Genomic DNA, 17689 nt, shown 5'->3' on the forward strand with positions numbered 1-17689 from the left:
GATCAACCCAAAGAGGAACACACCAAGGCACACAGTCACCAAATTGACAAAATTTAAGGATAAGGAGAAAATATTAAAATTAGCAAGAAAAAAGCAACAAATAACATATAAGGAAACTCCCATAACGTTATCAGCTGATTTTCAGCAGAAACTCTACAGGCCAGAAGGGAGCGGCACGATATATTTAAAGTGATGAAAGGGAAAAACTTACATTCGAGAATACTCTACCTAGCAAGGCTCTCATTCAGATTTGATGGAGACATCAAAAGCTTCACTGATAGACAAAAGTTAAAAGAATTCAGCACCACAAACCAGCTTTACAACAAATGTTAAAGGAACTTCTCTAGTCATCAAACCATAAGAAAAGAGAAAAGAAGAAAGACAAAGGATTGCTTTGGTAATTTGGGGTCTTTTATGGTTCCATATAAATTTTGGAAAAGTTTGTTCTACTTCTGTGAAAAATGTCGTGAGTATTTTGACGGGTTGCATTGGATCTGTATATTGCTTTGGGTAGTATGGCCATTTTGATAATGTTGATTCTTCCAATCCAAGAGCACAAGATACCTTTTCATTTCTTTGTGTCATCTTCAATTTCCTTCATCAATATTTTACAGTTTTCAGAGTGTAGGTAACCTCCTTGCTTAAGTTTATTTGTAGGTATTTTGTTGTTTTTGATGTAATGGAAATGTTTATGCCATTTACAAAATTCTAGTTTTTGAAGTGGAAAAAAAAGGAATATGAATAAAGGGCCACAAATGGCAAGGTATCCTCCTTTTTTGTGGGTGAGTTGTATTCCATTACATATACATGCTGCATCTTCTTTATTCATTCATCTAATAATGTGCACTTAGGATTCTCCCATATCTTGACAATTATAAATAATGTTGCTGTTAATAGTGGGGTGTATGTATCTTTTTAAATTAATTCTTATTTTGTGATTGGCTTTATTCCTTTGTTAACTATGTAAGTTTAAAAAGCTAAAGCTCTAAACATTCTTAGAAACAATGAACAGTATATATATGTAAATTTAAAAAAAGAAAAATGAAAATAGGTGTAAGATTATTTACAATTGCCAAGATACAGAAGCAACCTAAGTGTCCATCAACAAATGAATGGGTAAAGACATGGTATAAAGTAAAAAAGACCTAAATGTAAGACTGGATACTATGAAACTCCTAGAGAAAAACACAGGCAGAATACTCGGACATAAATCCCAGCAATATTTTTCTGGATCTGTGTCCTAAAGTAATGGAAACAAAAACAAAAATAAACAAATGGGACCTAATTCAACTTAAAAGTTTTTCCACAGCAAAGGAAACCATTAACAAAGTGAAAAGACAACCTATTGAATGGGAGGAAATATTTGCAAATGATGCAACCAACAAGGGATTCATTTCCAAAATATACAAGCAGCTCACACAGCTCAATATCAAAAAAGCAAACCACCCAATCAAACAATGGGCAGAAGATCTAAAAAGGTATTTCTCCAAAGAAGACATTTAGAGGGCCAACAGACATGTGAAAAGATGCTCAGCATCACTAATTATCTCACACTGGTCAGAATGGCCTTCAAAAAGTCTACAAATAATAAATGCTGGAGAGAGTGTGAAGAAAAAGGAATCCTTCTACACTGTTGGTGGGAATGTGAATAATTTGGTGCAGCCACTATGAAGAATAATATGGAGATTCCTTAAAAAACTAAAAATAGAGTTACCATATGGTCCATTAACCCAACTCCTGGGCATATGTATCTGTAGAAAACTCTAATTTGAAAGGACACATGCACTTTTTATAACAGCCAAGACATGGAAGCAACCTAAATGTTCATCAACAAATGAATGGACAGAGAAAAAGCAGTGTACACACACACACACACACATATTCAATGGAACACTAGTCAGCCATAAAAAGGAATGAAATAATGCCATTTGCAGCAACATGGATGGACCTAGAGATTATCATACTAAGTCAGTCAGAGAAAGATGAATATTATATAATATCACTTATATGTAGAATCTGGAATCTAAAAATTGACACAAACGAACTTATTTATAAAACAAAGATTCATAGACAGAGAAAACAAACTTATGGTTATCAGGTGGGAAGTGGGGAGGAAGAGATAAACTGGGAGTCTGGGACTGGCTGATACAAACTACTATGTACAGAATAGATAAACAACAAGGACACCGTAAAGCACGGGGAACTATATTCAATGGCTGTAGTAACCTGTAATGAAAAAGAGTATGTGTATGTATGTATGTTTATATATATGTGTATATATACTTGTATGTGTATATATAAAACTGAATCACTATGCTGTACACCAGAAACTAATACAACATTGTAAATCAACTATAACTCAATAAAAAAAATTTTTTTAAGAAAAAAAAAGAAAAGAAGTAAAGACATAAAAACTGTATTAGGAAAAGAATAGGGACACACAACTATAAATACAGTAGGGACTTTTTAAAGGATTTGAGAAGATGGTGATAGGAGCAGTATAGTTTTTAAATTTCTCTGAATCCCCATATTAAAAACAGGGTAACTAAAGAACAAAATCAAATCACATGGACATTTCCAACAAAACAAGGTAGCAAGGCATCCTCATGAACTTCAAAATATTTAAGTGGGAGAGGATAAACCAGAAATCTGTGATTGATGTCAGTGCAGAAGGAAGCAACAGGACATCTGATAGGTCTGAGGAAAGGAGACTCCGAAACATCCAACAAGTACTCTCTGGAAAGTGGGGCAGACCAATTAAAGAGCATCAGCTGAACTGGAAGGGTTTATACCCACTCCAAAAGCAGGTCAGTGCACAGCCCACAGAAACGAGATATAAAAGGGCGATTTCACTTCAATTATGCATAAAGAAAAAAACAGTAAATGTTTTATTACTTAACGATGTATGCAATCAGGCAGCAAGTGAAAACTCTACACAAGGAAGTATTACTAGGAACAGAAACACGAAACTTCCAAAATCTGAGGGTATCAAGACATAACGTGAGGTTTATTAGTTACAATTGTTTTGAAGTTCAGTGAAATAAGTTTTGGAACTATCAGGCTCAAGCCTCATGGTTGGTGCATAAAAGTTTTAAAAAGCATTTGATATAATAATTTGACATTGTAGTTTTTAAATTAGAAAATGATAAAGATGTTTCATGTGCTTTTATGGTTTCTTGGAAGGACAAGAGTAAAAGGAAGAAGGAACCCTTTGATAAAGCCTCATTCCCAATTAAGAATCTATGACTGATAATTATTTAAATATAAGGACTGACATGATATACAACAGTCCCGTGGCATTTGTCATTCCAAGTTTCTACCATTATAACATCTATAGCAATTCCAAACTCCAAAATAGGTAGCCATCTGCAATATTCCTGAGGCCTGGATATAAACTGAGGTCATACCGCAATATGAAAGTCACATGGCAAGTTAGTGGACTTACTGCTTGCCTAGTATCTTATCTCCAAGAGATTTTCTTGCTCTGCCATCTTTCACATTTATGCCTTTTGGCTGTGATATTAAAGGCTACAGTAGAGTTCACAAATTTGTGGATTCCCAAATGTCTGAAGACACTTCTCTCTTGATCTCTTTCTGGATATTTCTTATGCAAATGTCATACCAGATATAAGGAATTATTTCCTATTTAAAACTGTGTGTCTATTGTACCCTAAGTTTTCATTAACACAATCAAAAAAAGGATTTTTACTCTAGATTAAAGCACCAGATTCCAACAGGTATTCAAGTCAACAGAAAGTTCCTTTATTGTATATTTATAAAAGGCTCGCTGAAAAAAGATTTGACAGACTGACTCCTTAAAAATAAGTTTTTAAGTATCAAACATAATAGATATACTACTTTGGTCTTTAACACTCCAGTATGCACTACTGCACAATTAATAAACTTCCTCCATATGATGAATTTTAAATTCACATTTATTCACATCACCATAGGAACTAGTTTAACAGCTGTACCACAAAGGCAAATGCAAAACAGTAATGCATCAAGAGTAAAATTCATTATCATATACCCATCAGTTTTCCTCTTAATACATTTTGTTCTAAACCCAATTTCAATTCTTTATCACTCCAATTTACTGTTTTGAGGAAAAGTGCTTTTCTTAAAAATCAAGACTAACAAATTCACTGTAGCTTAAAATAGCACTTGTAGATCAACGTTAGCCTCTTGGTCCTTTTAATTTTGCAAAAATTTTGAAATACTTTAGAATGATGTGAAAAAAAGTTAGTCTACTCATGTACTAGTTTATTCTGTGTTTAATTTGTTAAATTAGCTAACTTTCCATATCATAAACACAAATACAAAACAAATTCCTTATTTACCAGAGAGTATGCAACATTTTTGTTTCCATTCATAATAATGATCTTCCTAATTTAGCTTTTAGACCACCACAAACTTATTTAAATTACATTTCAATTTTGGCTTGAGCCTGATAGTTTCAAAACTTATTTCACTGAAGTTCAAAACAACTAACTACTAAACCCAAGACTCACCTTAAAAAACTATTTCAGGCTGTTAACTGAATCCTGTAAGAATTTCTTACACTTTATTTATCTGGCTGTAAGAATAAAATTCTATTCCTATTAATTATTTTTAATATGCTCTCTTACATTTTAAAACATACTTTGTTGAAATCTGAAATCATTATTTTGTATTGTAATGTGCTTCTGTGTGATAAGGTACTGTTAAAATTTACTGTCAGATAGTAATGAGAAATCAAATAATGAAGATGCTATATTTACCAGAACTTAAAAAAACCTATACTCTATTACCTACTTTCAAGAAGAAAGAGTAAATTATAAATTATAAAGGAAATAAGTTATTAGAGGTACAAAAATAAATTTCATAGTATAGCCTGAGTACAAAGCCATCTGATTCTAAGTATTTTCACAAAATCATCATTCTGTTAACATTTTAAAAGGCCATAAGCTTCCAAAACATTTAAATAGGTTCACATACTATATTCATTATGTAATGGAAGTATAATATTATACTTTAAAATGGCCTTCTACTAACAAACACTGTAATTTGACTCCTTATTAACAATAAATCTCACTGTGGATATCCTATTTCCTAAGCTTTCTGGTTAATTAAGATTTTATTATGTCACACTGATAACAATGTCCAGTTATTATGCTTATTAGAGCATGACACTGAGACTTCAGACTGTCTTTTGATAAGTGTGTAGTAGCCAGAATACACAAACAGCTCTTACAATTCAACAATAAGAAGGCAAACCAATTTAAAAGAGCAAAGTCCAAAGAAGACGTATAAACTGCCAATAAGCACAATAAGATGCTCCATATCACTATGTAAATACGAATCAAAACCACAATGAAATACCACTTCACATCTATTGGGTGGCTACAATCAAGAAGATAGGTAATAACCAGTGCTGACAAAGAGGTGAATAATCTGGAAACCTCACACATTGCTGGTGAGAATGTAAAGTAGAACAACTGCTTTGGAAAATAGTCTGGTAGTTCCTCAAAATGTCTTGTAAAGTCAGTCTACTTTTAATTATATACCCAAGAGAAGTAAAAATATACTCACATAAAAACTCATATATATTTATTCATAGCAGCATTACTGGTAACAGTCAAAAAGTGGAAACCCAAATTTCCATCAACTGATGAATAGATAAACAAAATGTGGTATAGCCATACAATGGAATATTATTCAGCCACAAAAAGGAATGAAGTACTTATGGATACAAAAACATGATGAACTCTGAGGTTAAGTAAAAGCCAGATACGAAAGGCCAGAAAGGTAGATCCTATTTCTACGGAAGATAGATTGGTGTTTGCCAGAGGCTAGGGGAGAGAAGAGGATGGGGTTCTTTGGGGGGGATAAAAATATTCTGAAATTAGGTAGTGGTGATGGTTGTACAACTCTGAATTTACTAAAAATCACTGAATTGTACACTTAAGAAAAAAGTGATTTGAAAACTGAAAATTACAAAGCATTGTTGAAAGAAATTAGGAAGACCTCAATAAACAGAAAAACATCTTGAATTGGAAGACTTAATATTAAAATGACAATAATCCCCAAATTAATATACAAATTCAATATAAACCCTATCAAAGTCAGGTGGGTTTTTTTTTTTAAGAAATTGACACATTGATCTGAAAATTCATATGGGAATGCAAGGTACCCAGAGAAGCAAACCTAATCCTGAAAACAAAAAGATGGAGGATGCACACTTTTCAATTTCAGAACTCACTACAAAGCTACAGCAATTAAGACAGTGTGGGGGAAGGGTATACCTCAGTGGTAGAGTATGTGCTTAGCATGCACAAGTTCTGGGGTTCAATTCCCAATACCTCCATTAAAAAATAAATAAACCTAATTACCTCCTCCTCACCTCCATCTTCTCCTCAAGAGGAGACAGTGTGGCACTAGCATAAGGATAGACAAATAGATCAATGAAACAGAATTGAGAGTCCAGAAATAAACCCTCATATTTATGGCCAGTTAATTTTTAACAAGACTGCCAAGGTAATCCAGAGGGGAAAGAATACTCTTTTCAACAAATGGTGCTGGTACAACTGAATATCCACACCTAAAAGAATGACGCTAGACCCCTAACTCACACTAACAAAAATTAAGTCAAAACTGATCACATACTTCAATTTAAGAGCTAAAGCTATAAGCCACAGAAGAAAACACAGATGCAAATCTTTAAGACTTGGGATTAAGCAACAGTTTCTTAGATATGATACTTACAGAATAGGCAACAACAGAAAAAAAAAAAGTTAAACTGAACTTCATCAAAATTTAAAACTTTTGTGCATCAAAGGACACTATCAAGAAAGCGCAATGTTAACCCACAGAATGGGAGAAATTATTTACAAATCATGTATCTGATAAGGCTCTAGTATCCAAATTTATACCAACAACTAAATGATAAAAAGACAAATAACCAAGTTTTTTAAATGGGCAAAGAATCTGAAGAGACATTTTTTCAAAAGAAGGTATACAAATGGCCAACGAGCACATGAAAAGTTGTTCAATATCTCTAGCCATCAGAAAAATGCATTTCAAAACCACAATAAGAAACCACAAAGATGGATATAATTTAAAAAGCAAAGAAGTGTTGATGAGGATGTGGAGAAACTGGAATCCTCATACACTGCTGGTGACAACATAAAAAAGCAGTTGCTTTGGAAAATGGTAGTTCTTCAAATAGTTCCCATGTGACCCACTAATTCTACTCCTAATTATACACCCAAGAAAAGTGAAAACAGATGTTCACACAAAACTTGTACATGAATGTTCACAGCAGCATTATTCATAAAATCTAAAAAATGCGAACAATCTAAATTCAATCAACTGTTGAACAGATGAGCAAAAAATGATAAATTTATACAATGGAATATTATTCAGTCACAGAAAGAAATGCAGTACTAACATACACTACCACATATATGAACCTTGAGGACATGCTAAGCAAGAGGTCAGATGCAAAAGGTCATATATAATACGATTGCATTTGTATGAAATGTCAAGAATATGCAAATCCTTAGTCAGAAGGTTGGTTACCAGGAGCTAGTCTCGAGAAAGGGAATAGAGTGACTGCTAATACCCGTGGGGTTTCTTTCTGAGGTGATGGAGATGTTCGGGAATTAGATACTGGTGGTGGCTGTACAACTCTGAATGTACAAAAAGCCACTGCATTATACACTTACGAAGGGGGTGAGTTTTATCATATGTGAATTGTATCTCAATTTTTTAAATGTTTTAAAAATTACAGTCATATGATGGCTTTAATTACCTAAAGAAATAGTATGTAACATCTCTTTCCATAATCTAAATAAAAATACACTATCCTTCTATATAAAGACATACACCAGAATAACTACTGCACTAGAATATTAGGAGGAAATCATTAATGCAATTAAAACCAATCTCAGAGCAAATTATTAAAAGTTGTTTTTAAGACTGCCTATCTTTCACTAAACTTACCAATTTTCAAGTCATCAGCCAGACTTTCTTTTGTAAGATTCAACAATTCTCTTCCATCGATGTTATTCATTTTAAAAATACCAACAAGGTCTGTTAAACCCTGTGCACAAAGCCAGTTTGAGACATCGTCCTCTGACCAATCATCAGTAAATTGCTTCAGCTGATCTTCTGGGCTCCTTGCTTAAAACAAACAAACAAGTCCACAAACAAAAAGTTAAGTGAAATACAACAAGCAAAAGAAAAGGTATTTCCTCTATATAAACATTCTCACTCTGAGCTACAAAGTGAAATTTTCTTAAGTCGATGTTTTCTACTTCAACATCTTTTTAAGACATTTCAAAAAATCAAATACGTATAATCAAAGTATTATTTAATACTACATTAAGTACTACTTTTGGATTTTTTTCACTCCAGAAAATGTTTATCTTTATTATACAGAATTCGTATCAGCAAAAGCATTATATCTGATCTATCATCTGCATACCAGAGGCACTATTAGGTTAATTCTGACAGCGATAAAAATAAAGCTCCTAAATTATGTGTCAACGTTGCTTGATGAAACAAGAAATAAAACAAAATGAAACTATAATTTCTATTTTGTTCCAGGCTATATTTCTCTGAAAAATTAGTATGGAGTATAAATAGCTTACAAAACTATGGGAGGCATGAAATACATGAATGTGTACTCCAAAGCACTTACCAACAGTTTTAACATAGGTCAACTACTTTTTTAACACTAGCTTTTCTAAAATTATTTTTAAATTATATTAAACTTGGATGCATGGTTTACATTAAGAAAAGCAGTGTGAATAATCTGTCAAAAAATTACTGATTTTCTGATTTTAATGGTGAATAGGGTTGAACTGGGTTAAATATGATATCCTTACTAACCTTGGCAAGGTGTTTCCAGGTCAAACTGCCAGATGTTCACTGTTTTATCCATTGAACCAGTAGCAAGTAAAAGGATATTGGGTGCAAAGGCACAAGTTGTGACATACCTAGTTAATAAAAATAACTATTATATATCTTCAGACCAACTTTCTAATTATATTAATATAAAATGAGGTTAAGTTCAGACCTGGTATGCTGAGTCAAGGTATGAAGTATATTCTCAGTAATCTGAAAAGCAATACAAACAGCTCTTTATTTACTCAGGCAAAAGTTACTGATAAATACTTCTTTAACATGAATGGCTTACATGCTGTATGTGTTTTCATATTACTATGAGTCACTAATATAACCTGAAACTTTACTCAATGAATAAGAATAGCATTCATAACTAATAATTTTATCTAGCAGTTATTTCACTCCTTCTCAATTATCAGCACTGTTGTCTGCTGAAATTTTTAGTGTAACAGACTCTTGGTTGATGTATTACCTTACTAATAGTAACCTAAATGTCTATTACATAAAATACTGTGTATTTTTGCTATGGCACTTGACTTGTACTCACTGCAATCAGTGAGTAGAAATCAGTCACTTAGATTTTAAGTACACTTAGCTGGCCATCCAACATCTGGATGTATTTAATTTATACTCATAGAACATATTTTATGGAGAAAATTTAATGTTATAACTGTTTCTGTCAATATAAAATCTTGTGAAAATTTCCTGAGAAATATTAAGGAGCTACTTCCCCTAGTTTGAGTCCTCTTTCCCATTTCCTGCCAGAACTGTCAATGATTTGAACTTCTATGGGGAGGACTAGCTTAGCTTCCTTGCTTGACATACTACACTTTGGTGAGTCACATCTCTATTTCATCTGCTGGCACAGCTACAATCTAAACTCGACCATTATAAAGTTCCACCCAACAGTGATTTCTCTTGGAGAGTATATATCTCTTTTATAACCTGTTCTTCCTTATACTGGTGTCTAAATCCAGCTGAGACTCCAGCAGTGACCACTTTCAGCTTTCAGCTGTACCCTCCAAAAATGCTCTGATAAACATTCATGTTATGGAAACCTAGTGTAAGAGTTTAAGAATAATTGGTTTAAAGTCATTTTTTTGATATTGCTCTTTAAATCTGTATTTTCTTTGATCAGATTAAAAATCTGTCCAACTTAAAACCTCTACTGAAATTTAAGGGCTTTGTCCCAGAACCAATACCTTACTTGCATAATTATTTTAGCATTTCTGAAAATGTATCTATTATATTCTTGGGCACCCTAAACAGAAAAATATACATTTTTCTCATCGTTCCTAACTAAACTTGAAGTTCAGTAGCCTTTAATAAATGTAATTTACACAGATCACACAAAATTTTGAAATACTTACAGTATCATACACTATGACAGACTTATCCACGGACCTTTAAAAGAAAGAAATTAGGACTGAAAAGTTCTATAAAAACAGTACAGTATTTATATAATTAGTGTTTTTAAATCATTTTAATAACTAAAAAAATGCTGAAATATTGATATACAAACATTCAAAGTACAGTCTTTTTGTTCATATGTATGAACTCTAAAAAAACTACATAAATGAAATTTATCAGAAAAGTATGTATTTTATTAAACAGTAAAACATGCTATTTGTACTATATAGCCATGAACAGAATAAGCATTTGTTATGTATAAATAAGATACAATCCCTTATCAAGTTAGTAACTTAAAGGAAAAAACCACTACAAGGAAAAGCTATTACTTGCTATTTGATTTTTGTTTCAGATAGCATATTTTTTTATCTCTGATATGGCTGTGCTCTAATAACTAATATTTATAATTATACATGTGTGTGTATCTTGATTGTAACTCATTTTTGAAAACTGTAATTCTTACCTTAATATGGACTCTAATGGTTTCTTTTAACGGTATAAAAATTAAAACAATCATCTGGGATTATTCTTGTGGTAAAAAAAAAATCATACAAAGAAAAGTGCAATAACATAACAAACTACACAATCAAAACCAACAAATAAACATGTTTCTACATGATATTTCCCCTTTTGAAAATAGTTGTTATGCCACCATGATATATGTTTGTTGTAAGGTGAGAAAACATCAACAAGTGTTAATGTTCTCTGCACAATTTTAATAAGGGATAATAGCTAACATACACTGAAGAAAGATATGGCAACCATTCATACTAAGAACAGCTCTCGCAACAAAACTATTAGATGCATGCAGTCTACATAGGAACACTTCCACTTATTTAAAAACAAACAAACAAAAAATAAAATAGCCCATTGAGACCACAGTAGATAATTGATACTGCTAAATTCACAGAGCCAGAGACACATAAGTAAAATGAAGAAGCAGAGGAACCACTTCCAATTAAAAGAACAAGAGAAATCCCCTGAAAAAATAATGAGATAGACCTTGACAGTCTACTAGAACATGACTTCAAAAAGTAGATGATAAAAGCACTGAAGGAAATAAGTGACTATGAATAGAGACAGAATACTATGAAAAAGAAATAGAAACTATGAAGAGAAGCCAATTAAAAACAGAAAACTCAATGGCTGAGATAAAAGCTGAGCTAAAGGCAGTCAAAAGCAGACTAGATAATGCAGAGGAATGAATACAGAAGTCACCCAATCAGAACAACAGACAGAAAAGCAAGTAAAAACCAATGAAAGCAATATAAGGGACTTATGGGATAATATAAAGCATGCCAACCTACACATAATAGGGGTCTCAGAAGGAGAAGAAAGAGAAAAGGGGATTGAAAAAGTATTTGAAGAAATTATGACTGAAAACTTTCCAAACCTAACGAAGGAAACAGATACCCAAGTACAGGAAGCACAAAGGGTCCCAATCAAGAAGAACCCAAATAGACCTACACCAAGGTATAATTAAGATAGCCAAAGTTAAAGATAAATGATTCTAAAGACAGCAAGAGGAAAACAAAGAGTTACAAAGGAACACCCATAAGGTTTTCTGCTGATTTCTCTACACAAACACTGCTGGCCAGAAGGGAGTGGCAAGATATATTCAAAGTCCTGAATAAGAAAAAGCTGCAAACTACGATACTCTATCTGGCAAGACTACCCTTTAGAGTAGAAGGAAAGATAAAGAATTTCACAGGCAAGCAAAAACTAAAAGAATTCAGCAACACTAAACCTATCCTAAAATAAATATTGAAAGGTCTACTCTAAATAGAAAAGAAGCAGGAAGCTATAGAAACGAGAAAAACATAATTGGAAATGCAATAACTACAATGAATTGCAAGAGAATACATGAAGATGTTTAAAAAAACAAAAGACATCAAAATCATAAAAGGTGGGAGAGGGGAGCATGAAAATATAAATTTTCTCTTTTTTTCTTTTCTTTTTAGGATGTGTTTGAGCCTACATGACTACCAGTCTAAAGCAAACAGATATAGTAAACGGTTAACATACTTGAAAAACAGGGTCACCACAAATCCAAAGCATACAACAGAGTCAAAAACAAAACAACAAAAAACAAAAAGAAACCAAGCTAATGCGAAAGAAAATTATCAAACCACAAAAAGAAAAACAAAAAGGAAAAGAAATGAACAAATAAGAAATACCAAATCAAATGGAAAACAAAGCTCAAAATGGCAATAAACACACATCTATCATTAATTACTATAAATATGAAAGGACTAAATGCTCCAATCAAAAGACATAGAGTAGCAGACTGGATAATAAAACAAAAGCCTACAATATGCTGCCTACAAGAGACACTTTAGAGTGAAGGACACACATAGATTGAGAGTGAGAAGATGAAAAAAGCTACTTCATGCAAATGGAAATGACAAGAAAGCAGGAGTAGCAATACTCATATCAGACAAAATTGACTTTAAAACAAAGGCCATAAGAAAGAGAAAGAAGGACATTATATAATGATGAAAGGAGCAATACAAGATGAGGATATTACACTCATTAACATATATGCAGCCAATACCAGGAGCTCCTAAATATATAAAGCAAATACAGACATAAATGGAGAAACTGATGGAAATACAATCATTGTAGGAGACTAACAACTCCCTAACATCACTGGACAGGTCTTCCAGACAGAAAATCAGTAAGGCAAAGGAGATACTAAAATAACACAACAGAACAGTTGAACTTGGTAGACTTTTTTTGGGCCATTACATCACCAAAAAACAGAACATACACTCTTTTCAAGTGCTCATGGAACATTCTCTAGGATAGACCACATACTTGGGCACAAAAGAAGCCTCAACAATTTTAAGAGGATAGAAATTATTTCAAGCATCCTCTCTGACCACAATGGCATGAAAGTAGAAATCAACCACAGAAAAACAAATGAGAAAAAAAAAATGACAGTATGTAGACTCAACAACATGCTACTAAAAAACCACGATGAAATCAGAGAAGTTTAAAAATACCTTGAGACAAATGACAATGAAAACACAACCACACAAAACATGCAGAAAAACAGTCCTAAGAGGGAAGTTCATAGTGATACAGACATTCTTCAAAAAACAAGAACAATTTCAAATAAACAACCTAACCTTCCACCTAAAACAATCAGAAAAAGAACAACAAAACCTAAAGTCAGAAGTAAAGAAATAATAAAGATCAGGGAGGAAATAAATAAAATAGAGATTTAAAAAACAGAAAAAAATTAATCAAACCAAGAGCTAGTTTTCTGAAAGAGTAAACAAAATTGACAAACCTCTGGCCAGGCTCTCCTATAAGAAAAGAGGACACAAAGAAAGAAAGAAATGAAAATGGAGAAATTACAACGAACACCACAAAAATACAAAAAATCATGAGAGAATACTATTAACAACTCTATGGCAATAAACTGGACAACTAGAAGGAATGGAAAAGTTTCTAGAAACATACAGTCCACCAAAAGTAAATCAAAAAGAAACAAATCATTCGAACAGACCAATCACTAGAAGTGAAATTTTAATCAGCAATAAAAAGCCTCTCTGCAAACAAAAGTCCAGGACCAGATAACTTCACTGGGGAATTCTGTCAAACATACAAAGAGCTCATATCAATCCTTCTCAAACTCTTCCAAAAGACTGAAGAGGAGGGAATACACCCCAACTCATTCTATGAAGCCACCATCATCCTGATACCAAGGCCAAAGACACTATCAAAAAAGAAAACTGTAGGCCAGTATCACTGATGAATATAGATGCAAAAGTCCTCAACAAAATATTAGCAAACAGAATACAACAACATATAAAAACAATTACACACCATGATCAAGTTGGGTTCATCCCAGGGATACAAGGATCATTCGATATACACAAATCAATCAACATGATACACCACATCAACAAGAGAAAGGACAAAAATCACACGATCATTTCAATAGATGCAGAAAAAGCATCTGATAAAATTCTACACATATTTATGATTAAAAACTTTAACCAAAGTAGTTATAGAGGGTACATACCTCAGCATAATAAAAGCTATTTATGACAAACTTACAGCCAGCATAATACTCAACGGTGAAAAGCTGAAAGCCTTCCCACTAAAATCTGGAATAAGACACGGATGCCTACTCTCACTACTTCTATTCAATGTAGTATTGGAAGTCCTAGCCATAGCAATTTGACAAGAAAAAGAAATAAAAGGGATCCAAACTGGAAGAGAAGAGGTAAAACTGTCATTATATGTGGATGACATGATACTTTATATAGTAAACCCTAAAAACTCCACACAAAAACTACTAGGGCTGATAAAAGAATTAAGCAAGGTAACATACAAAAATCAGTGGCATTTCTTTACCCTAACAATGAAATATCAGAAAAGGAAAGTAAACAATCCCTTTTAAAATTGCATCCAAAAAAATAAAATATTCAAGAATAAATCTGACCGAGGAAGTGAAAGACTTAAATGCAGAGCACTACAAAACATTGACTAAGGAAATTAAAGACAACTTAAAGAAATGGAAAGATATCCCATGTTCTTGGATTGGAAGAATTAATATTGTTAAAATGGCCATCCTACCCAAAGCAATCTACAGATTTAATGCAATCCCTATCAAATTACCTAGGACATTTTTCACAGAACTAGAATAAATAATCTTAAAATTTATATGGAATCACAAAAGACCTAGAATTGCCAAAGCAACACTGAAGAAAAAGAATGAAGCTGGAGAAATAACCCTCTCAGACTTCAGACAATACTACAGAGCTACAGTAATCAGAACATCATGGCACTGGTATAAAAACAGACATATGGATCAATGGAACAGAACAGTGAATTCAGAAATGAACCCAAATTTTTGGTCAATTAATCTTTGACAAAGGAGGCAAGAACATACAATAGAGTAAAGACAGTCTCTTCAGCAAATGATTTTGGGGAAACTAGACAGCTGCATGTCAATGAATGAAGTTATAACATTCCTTCACACTACACACAAAAATAAACTCAAATGGCTTAAAGTCTTAAATATAAGAAAAGACATTACAAACCTTTTAAATGAAAATATAGGCAAAACATTCTCTGACATAAAACTCAGCAATGTTCTCCTAGGGTAGTCTACCCAGGCAATAAAAATAAAAGCAAGAATAAATAAATGAGACCTAATTAAACTTTTGCACAGCAAAAGAAACCATGAGCAAAATAAAAAGACAACCTACAGAATGGGAGAAAATATTTGCAAAAGATGAGACTTGATAAGGGCTTAACTTCCATAATATATAAGCAGCTCATACAACTTAACAACAACAACAACAAAAAAAACAAACAATCTAATCCAAAAATGGGCAGAAGACCTAAATAAGCAATTCTCCAATGAAGACATACAAATGGCCAATAAGTACATGAAAAAAATCCTCAATATAACTAATTATAAGAGAAATGCAAATCAAAACTACAATGAAGTATCATTTCACACCAGTCAGAATGGCCATCACTCAAAAGTCCACAAACAGTAAATGCTGGAGAGGGTGTGGAGAAAAGGCAACCCTCCTACACTCCTGGTGGGAATGTAGTTTGGTGCGCCAGTATGGAAAACAGTATGGACATTCCTCAAATGACTAAAAATAGACTTACCATATGATCCAGCTATCCTACTCCTGGGCATATATCCAGAGGGAACCTTAGTTCAAAAGATACATGCACCCCAATGTTCACAGCAGCACTATTTACAATAGCCAAGACACGGAAACAACCTAAATGTCCATTGACAGATGGCTGGATAAAGAAGTTGTGATAAATTTATACAATGGAATACTACTCAGCCATAAAAAATGCCATTTGCAGCAATATAGATGGACCTGGAGATAGTCAGAGAGTAAGAGAGAAAGAGAAAGAAAAATATCATATGATATCACTTGTATGTGGAATCTTAAAAAAATGAATTCATCTACAAAACAGAAACAGACTCACAGACACAGAAAACAAACTTATGGTTATCAGTGAGGTGTGGAAGGAGGTGGAAAGGGATAAATTGGGAGTTTGAGATTTTCAGATACTAACTGCTATACATAAAACAGATATACAATGAGTTTATACTGTACAGCACAGGGAACTATATTCAATATCTTGTAGTAACCTATAATGAAAAAGAATAGAAAAGGAACATATGTATGTATGTGTATGACTGAAATATTATGCCGTAAATCAGAAATTGACACAACACTGTAAACTGACTATATTTCAATAAAACATATATATACAAAAAAATAGTATCTGTATCTATTATTACTAAAAGGTAGCTGATTATAGTCTGACCACAGGAGTAACACCTATGGGAAGGCTCAAAATTCCTTTGAATAAGACATAAAATTCCTTATTTAGTAGGCTATCCAGTGTTGGAGCTGCTATAGATTTTGACTGTAGAATCTTTGCAATAATTTAAAAAATTATACTTTATTCAAGTATAAAATAAAATACAAGCAAATGAGAAGAATATAAATGCATTCTGATGTCAAAAAAAGATCCCAGAATTATAGCATTAAATGTTAAATTTCAGCCAAAAAACATTAAGAAATAATATTAGCAGCTAACATGTATATGCTAGGCATAATTTATAGACACTTTCATTTAGTCCCAAATTCCTCAAGGTACAAAGTATTATTACTGGAATATCTTAAAAAGACTTCATTACTTTTTAGCATCCTAAAACAAACAAACAAACAAAAACTCAAGGAAAATTCCACTTTCTGAAACTACCACTAGTGCAATTAAAACGAATTCATCCCAGTGATGTATCACTTGAGAAGCTAGATCATCATTAGACAGTCTTACAAGCAACAGCCAGCCAGCCATGATGGCAATCAAACTGGTTCACTTGCTGATGAGGCATAAAAATAAATTTGAGAAGCAAAGGCCAAATATGAACTCTTTAAGAGTCTACAGAATCTAAGCAAGAAGAATGGAGACTATGGGCAGAGACCTGTACAAATTTAGAGATTAAAAGGATTTTAAATTCACCTCATATCACCTCTAATTTGATTAATGGGGATTCAAAAATATGTAATAGGATCTGACAACTGATTATGTTTGGTGGGAGGGAAATTAGGATTAGAGAGAAATAACAGTTTTCAGTATTTGGATTTGAAAGACAGAATAATGCAACCACTGTAAGTAGACCTAGAATACTTTGAAACTGATAGAACAATGTAAAACCTAAAAATATTCCCTAAATAGAACATGAGCCAACACCAAACATAAGTTTCAACTATTCAGAGCCCCTGGTTATACATTTCTTGCCTGCTATATATAACTCATTAACTTTTCAGTACTCACATTCCAACATAATCTGCCCTGTCACCTTAACCTCACTTTTCCTTATGAAGGA

The 17689-nt window shown here is 32.8% G+C and overlaps 1 protein-coding gene across 4 annotated transcripts in view; it reads right to left on the bottom strand.

Annotated features, from left to right (window-relative positions):
- Positions 1 to 17689, bottom strand: part of WDSUB1 (WD repeat, sterile alpha motif and U-box domain containing 1) — a 57948-nt gene that overhangs the window by 23631 nt on the left and 16628 nt on the right. For all 4 annotated transcript variants that reach the window (XM_072961030.1, XM_006196195.4, XM_072961029.1 and 1 more), the window contains 4 exons: positions 10260 to 10293; positions 9062 to 9102; positions 8875 to 8981; positions 7984 to 8163 (listed from right to left, as the gene is read on the bottom strand). In XM_072961030.1, coding sequence (XP_072817131.1) covers positions 7984 to 8163; positions 8875 to 8981; positions 9062 to 9102; positions 10260 to 10293 — 362 coding nt within the window. The remainder of the gene's footprint in view (positions 1 to 7983; positions 8164 to 8874; positions 8982 to 9061; positions 9103 to 10259; positions 10294 to 17689) is intronic.

Source organism: Vicugna pacos, chromosome 5, assembly GCF_048564905.1.
Source record: "Vicugna pacos chromosome 5, VicPac4, whole genome shotgun sequence".
Classification (NCBI taxonomy): domain Eukaryota; kingdom Metazoa; phylum Chordata; class Mammalia; order Artiodactyla; family Camelidae; genus Vicugna; species Vicugna pacos.